The 7,609-nt window shown below is 30.8% G+C and overlaps 1 protein-coding gene across 1 annotated transcript in view; it reads left to right on the forward strand.

Moving 5' to 3' along the window:
• Nucleotides 1–7,609, forward strand: part of LOC107741824 (unconventional myosin-IXa-like) — an 85,275-nt gene that overhangs the window by 37,377 nt on the left and 40,289 nt on the right. The window contains 3 exon segments of the mRNA XM_016554605.1: nt 2,452–2,549; nt 2,759–2,885; nt 4,601–4,690. Coding sequence (XP_016410091.1) covers nt 2,452–2,549; nt 2,759–2,885; nt 4,601–4,690 — 315 coding nt within the window.

The following is a 7,609-nucleotide window of genomic DNA, read 5'->3' on the forward strand; positions in this document are numbered from 1 at the left end:
GTGTGTGTGTGAGAGTGTGAGTGAGTGCTTGTTCACGTAGATCTTCTCCCGTTTGCTTTCTTCTTGTCTCTTCTGCTGTATTATTTGTGCCGGTGTGAGTAAACGACCAAATCTAATTAGCAGCGTTTAATCAAGTGCTTAATGGGAGACGGTCGCTTTGACTCGATTTGAGACGTCTTAATTGACTTGTGGATCTTGTAGACACACAGCACCAGATTCACCAGAGTCAGTCAGTCGCGCAAATAAACGGCTCTGCTCCAAAACCCAGTGCGCTGCCTACCTAGACAGCATTCCAAGACTTCATATGTGATCCTGTGCATTCTTTTGCCCCAAAACAGGGTTATTATAGTTTCTACTACTACTACTAATTATTATTATTATTATTATTTTAAAACTTAAATATAAAAAAATGAAAAAAAAAAAAAAAAACGTATTTGTTAAAAAACGTAAACTTATTTTATTTTAGCTTGTTGCCAAGGCAACATTTCTTATTTTTGTTTAGTTTAGGTTGAAGTACTAAAATAACTAAAACTAAAACTAATTAATAAACTAAATATTATTACTGAAACCTAATATTCAATATTTCTAAAATAAATATTAATAAATACTATATGGACATCTTTAAAAAATAATGAAAATTACAAAAACAAAATTACTAAAAGTTTAACTAAAATTAAAGTGAAAACAAAGTCTATTTCAAAATATTGACAATAACTATAATAATATATAAAAAAAACACATCACCTGAGGTATTATTGTTAGCTTAAAAAATCATTAGCTGAAATAAAATAAAATTAAACTTCAGCTCATTACCAAGGCAACATTTCTCATTTCCATTTAGTTTAACTTACTAAAAAAAAAAAAAAACTACTACAAATGACAAAAACACAACAAAAAATTACTAAAACTTTAACTAAAATTAAAGTGAAAACTGAAAAAATTTCAAAATATCTAATATTGATTTAATTCTGATTCAAAATATTAACAAAAACTGTAATAGTATATAAGATACTCAAATAACACTGAATCAAAGGCAGTGTTGCGTATATTCTTCACGGAGAACACAATCCCATAATGCACTGCAACACAACTCCGTCCCAGGTGGCGAAGTGAGAGAAATGCTGATTATTAATATACTATTTAATCATTTATCCAAAGCCACTTACAGATGAATAATAGAAGCAATCAGACCAACAAGAATTTTTGCCTGGATTCTAGGTTGCTCTTGTTTGCATTGTTTTGTTCTTGTTGGGTCTCTCTCAGCACAGTTTTGCTTGTTTTAATAGTTTTATATATGATCAGTGCCATCCAGAGACACTCTTTTGTTCCCAGAGCATCCGTTTTAATGGGATCGGCCGTTTGAGAAGCTGGTGTAACTGTCAGCGATTGGTTCTGAGCTGTTTGTGGGCGTGTAACACCCCTCACAGTGGTTCTGAGCTGTGTGTGGGCGTGTAACACCCCTCACAGTGATCCGAACACTAACATCAGGCTGTTGCTAGGGTCGACAGGAAGTCGTGTGTCTCTCGCCGCCTCACTTCCTCTGCACACTTCTGTTTCTGTCCGTGCTATTAAACTGCTTACCTACCCGCGTTATTTTAGTATTACTGAGATACTATCAGAGTTTTTATTAGTATTTTAAATGGTTTTATTTCTATATATTTTATTTTTTATTTTTTTTATTTTTTATTTTTTTTATATTTTTTATTTTTTTTTATTTATTTATAATTTTAGTTAAAGTTTTAGTAATTTCATTGTGTTTTTATAACTTTAGTGACACAAGTTTTTTGTGTGTTTATTTTTTAATGTTTATATAGTGTTTTATAAATTTGTATTTCAAATAAAGTTAAGCTAAATGAAAACGAGAAATGTTGCCTTGGCAACTAGCTGAAGTTGTCATTATTTAATAAGAATTAAAATTTTAATAATAACCATAAACAATTATATTAATAATTAATTAAAATAATTGTAATATATGTTTAAGATAATTTTATTTTTTTATACATTTTATTTTATTTCAGTTAAAATTTTAGTTCAAGTAGCAAATAATTTTTATTAATTTTTTTATTTTTATGGTTTTAGTTTTATTTAACTCTAATAACCCTGTTACATGCACTTTATTAAAGGGATAATTCATGCAAAAAAAAAAATTCCTGTATGATATATTATAATAATTATTTAATGATAATTATCATTTTAATAGTAATCATAAACAATATAATTAAAAATAATTAATTTTGATACATTTAAATATAATTTTAATGTACTTTTTAATATTTTATTTCAGATAACGCTTATTTTATTGCACTTTATTAAAGGGATAATTCATGCAAAAACAAATCTTCTGTCATCATTGGCTCGTTTCAAACCTGTATGAGTATGAACATGAGATAAAGGTTAAATGTGGGTCTGTTTGAGGGTTCATTAACACTCAGTTTGTTGTGATCGGCTCAGGACTGTTTCACGGTGGAAGGTGAAGATCTGAAGCATGACTTCGAGCGACTGCAGCTGGCCATGGAGATGGTGGGATTCCTGCCGGCCACCAGAAAACAGTGAGTTACAGCCTGAAAACCTGACCGAGCTCACGATAAAACCACAGCGCTCGCTTAAAACGCTCTGAAACGCCTGTCAGTCATTTCCTGCATTCAGGTTTGCCGACATCTGATTGGCTGACGTGACATTAAGGGGCGGGGTTTGGATGGATTTGTCAGTTTTCTGCTCGCTTTATTGTGAGATTTGACTCAGGTTTTGTTCTCCGCAGAATCTTCTCTTTACTGTCTGCGATCCTTCTCCTGGGCAATATCCGTTACAAGAAGAAGACGTACAGAGACGACTCCATCGATATCTGTAACCCAGAGGTGCTTCCTATCGTCTCTGAACTGCTGGAGGTGAGACCATAAAGTCAACATTTGCAACCCACCAAACTACTTTTTCCCTTTGGAATCACATGCAGTGATTCATCGTTTTTTTTTTTTTTTAGTTTAGATTATTACTTAATTTTGTTTTATTATTTTGTTTTATTTGTTAATTTAATTTTAACTTTATTTTGTTTCATTTTATTTTATAAATTTTTAGCATTTTACATTTTTATTTTTATTTTTTTTATTTGATAAATTTTTTAGCATTTTACATTTTTTTTTTTTTTTTTTTAATTTGATAAATTTTTTAGCATTTTACATTTTTATTTTATTTCATTTTTGTTTCATTTTATTTTGCTTTATTTATTGTTATTTCATTGCATTTTGTTTCATTTTATTTTGCTGTATCTTATTTGCGATTAATGATTCAGTGATTTTGTTGTTCATGAGTTTTTGAATTTTGTTGCGCTGTAGCTCCGCCCACAGTCAAATCTCATTTCTCTTTCATTGAGGACTGAATCATTATTTGATGATGGAAATGTGCGTCATTATGACTCTCTGATGCTCCAATAGTTTCCACCTGCTTCTATAAAGCATTTGGTTGAGCTTAACTAATTCTTTTTCATAAAAATAATGCTAATTCAGTATCATTTATATATTATTATAGAATTTATTCATATTTTGAATTAAAAATAATACTATTTTAGTATAATTTATATATTATAGAATTTATTCACATTTTGAATTAGTTTTTTTTCAGTTTTCATTTTAATTTTAGTTTAAGCTTTTTTAGAAATTTTATATGCTTTTTCATTTTAACTTAATTGTAATTTTTGTTGTTTTTTGTCACTTTAAAAAATATTTTTGTATTTTTTTAATTAATTTTTATTTTACAACTTTATCATTTGTCACATAATCCATTTCTATTTTTGCATTTTCCATTTTAATTTTAATTTGTTAAAGTATTAATTTCAATGTGTTTTTTCATTTTTAGTAATTCTTGTTTTTTAAATATTTCTATAGTTTTTTTTATAAATTTTTATTTTATCAGTTGTATTACTTTATCAAGTTTCATTTATGTTTTTAATAAGTTTTCCAGTCTAATATTTTTATTTTATTTCACTTTATTTAATTTAATTTTTAATTTAATTTTTATTTTTTAATTTTATTAAATTTTATTATTTTTTTATTTTATTTTACAAAACAAATTTTTACTAGTTTTAGCTTAGTTTCACAGTAACAGCACTGTTGATGAACGTCGTCCAGTAATTTATTTGTTTGATTTACTCTGACTGCAGCGAGTCTTCGGCCTGAAGACTGAAGGTTTTTCTGCTTTATGACCTTTAGTTTCCTCGTTTGTGTTTTCTTTTTACGATGTTTTAGTCGTGTCTGTTCACATTGGTGCAAAGAGTTTTGCAGTGTTAATCTATCACACAAACACACACACGCAGCAGTAAAACACATGAGTTTATGTGATCTAATAGGATAAAATGGACGTTTATATGCATTCGAGGCTTTTATAGGGAAACACTTGCACGCTAAGGCGGGCTAACGTGTGTCCGCATCTGTCTGTGGGTTTTTCTTGAAATGTCCCATTGGAAAGTGTGCTTATGTTGAAAAACACAGATTCATATTACAGAGTCAAATGGTTTTTGAGTCGCTGTAGCTGCAAAACTCTCCGCATAAACGTCTTGAATGAGGTGGTTTAATGCTAAACATGTGCATTTCTCATGGTTTGTGTGCAGGTGAAGGAGGAGATGCTTTTCGAGGCTCTGACCACACGAAAGACGGTAACGGTGGGCGAGAGATTGATTGTGCCGTACAAACTAGCCGAGGTGAGACCGTTATTTCATTAGACACTCGTTCAGATCTTCTTCATGAGCCTGATGTGGTCTATTGTGAAATCTTGACGTTTGTGTGAAGTTGTGATGGGTTTTGTGAGGTTTGTGGTCTGGAGTGAGGGGTTTTTAAGAGTTTTCCTGTGAGCGGTTTACTCTTGAATCCTCCTTCATCGCCTCAGTGTCATCGAGCATCGTTATCTTCTTCCACCCACACAACAAACTCATTTCCCACCGTCCAGACCCAGCCGAGGTCTTCCTCAAACCTTTACATTTGTGCGTTTACCGTGCACTTGTGTATAAAGCATCTTACAGTGCATCAAATAACATCTCAGAACATTATACTGTAGATACACACATATTTATTTGTTTGTTTCTATATTTTAATTAATTAATTAACTAACGTTTTTACCTTTTGTTTTAAAATGTGTTTATGTATTTATTTATATGCATTTTATTTATATTAATTTATTTAGTTTTATTTATTTATTTATTTTACTATTCATTTTAGATAGTAGCATGCTATACCAATAGAGATTCAGGAAACTAAATAAAAAATAGACAAAACATTTCAGAATATTATACCACTGAATATAGTTTAAAATGTGTTTATTGTTTTTTATTTATTTATTTTACTTTTTGTTTTTGAACCATGCTCATAAATAGACACCATTTTGAAAATATCCAACTGAGAAGTGTTTACAATTTGATTATTTGTTTTTATTTATTTAATTTATTATTTATTTTATTTGTTTATTTGTTTTTCGTTTTGGATAGTGGCATGTTGTACCAATAGAGATTCAGGAAAAAAAAAAATAGATAAAACATTTTAGAATATTATACAACTGAGAGGAGGTGAATGTACATTTATCTATTTTTATTTTGTTTCTTTGTTTAATTATTTATTTGTATTAATTTTTTTATTTACTTTTCATTACAATATTCTTTTGTGTGTGTGTGTGAGAGAGAGTGTGTGTGTGTGTGAGAGAGAGAGTGTGTGTCTTTATGTATGTGAGAGAGAGAGTGTGTGTGTTTGTCGTGACTTGTGTGTGTGTGTGTGTTTATGTGTGTGAGAGAGTGTGTGTTTGTCGTGACTTGTGTGTGTGTGTGTGTTTATGTGTGTGAGAGAGTGTGTGTTTGTCGTGACTTGTGTGTGTGTGTGTGTTTATGTGTGTGAGAGAGTGTGTGTTTGTCGTGACTTGTGTGTGTGTGTGTGTTTATGTGTGTGAGAGAGTGTGTGTGTGTGTGTTTATAAAGATACACAAACTCAGTAGTTTATCCAGAAACCCCAGTGGTTCAGAAACACACACACATCATTTAGTTTTATTTATATATATATTATATTTTTAAATATATTTCTGTATAGGTTTTATTAATTTTTTATTTTTTATTTTAACTTTATTAGTTGTATCACTTTATAATTGTTTATTTATTTATTTTAATTTATTTAATACATTTTATTTGTATTTATTGATTTTACTTGTATTTTATTTTATTCATTTTTATTTTATTTATTTTTTCAGAGACACACACACAGATGCAGGTTTTTCTGTGATCTTAACGATGAGTGATACTTAAATTTTCCTCTATGTGATCAAAACAACTCTCAACTCTCTTTAAATGTTAAAGTGATGTGAATAATGAATCACGCAGGGGGAGTTTTATATAATGTTTCGTCCCTCCTCCAGAGTTTGGCTAAAAATAAAAGTTGAATCAATAATGCAGGAGCTTCTTCTGCAGAACTGAACATGAGCTTGTGTTTTATTATGAATATAGTCTGCGTTTAAATCCATCAGCTTTTGGCCTGAATGTCCTTGAGTCTCTCAGCAGCCAATCAGCTTCATTCTTCCCATCAGGCCCGGCGACGCACGTACGCTTTCTCATGCTGCTGCACGTTTCATGGGTGTTAAGTGGAGAGTGTTTTATATGTTTTGGCTCGTACAGGTTCAGTAAGTGGGGTTCTTGGCGGTGGCTGCAGCTTTATGGGCTTTGCACGTGCTGAAGGAGATCTGTGTGCCGCTTGAGCTTTAAATCAGCTGAGACTCAAACCACACTAAAACCTAAAACACACAGAAGATTGTTGAGGAATATTTTGGAATAAATAACACTTGAAAAAATAAGATTCTTCAATTGCACTCACAGATGTGGCGCACACTGTAGCCTGTATCTTTTCATTTCAAAGTGCGAAAGAAACTATGAGCATGCAATGTTGCAGTTATGTCGTCAGTTAAGTCATGAAGTTACCAAAAAAGCTGCCTTAAAACTGTGCATGCATAAGTATTTGTTATTATATGAGTCAGATTTAAGAACTGTATCCTGAAATGGTTTTCCAAACCGTCCTGGAGCAGCAGCACTGTCTCCCTCGTCTAACACACCCGATTCAACTCGTCAGCTCATTACAGAGACTTTAAGAGCTGAAGAGAGTCAGAAAAGGTAAAGAGTTATGAGAAACTTCATAACGTTCAGCAGCAGCAGCTCTTAAAGCATCATAACCAGCTGCTGTGATGCTGTTCATCAAAGAACAAAAGAAAAAAGAGAAAATCAATCATTTCTGTAGCTTTAAGGATTCATCTGTATTTATTTTAGAATTTAGTGTTTGATAACTTTATCAATTTCTGTATATTTCCTGCTTGCTGAAGGGCAGATGTAGCTGAATATGACATATATTATAATGGGTTTATGTGAAGATTGTTTTAAATTCACTTAAATTAGAAGTTGTTATTTTTTAAAGTCTAATGAATGTTAAAATTGACAGCTCTCAGTTATACTGTAATGTTGAATGGCTAGTCAGTGGTTAAATATTATGAAAAAGAAAACAATTTTCATAGAGACATCAAAACAAATATACTGTCTTTGTTGTTTCTACATTAATTTGAAGATTGAATGTGAAATTATTGCAACATAAACAACATAAAA

This window comes from Sinocyclocheilus rhinocerous, unplaced genomic scaffold (assembly GCF_001515625.1).
Source record: "Sinocyclocheilus rhinocerous isolate Xijiao unplaced genomic scaffold, SAMN03320098_v1.1 scaffold1367, whole genome shotgun sequence".
In the NCBI taxonomy this organism is placed as follows: domain Eukaryota; kingdom Metazoa; phylum Chordata; class Actinopteri; order Cypriniformes; family Cyprinidae; genus Sinocyclocheilus; species Sinocyclocheilus rhinocerous.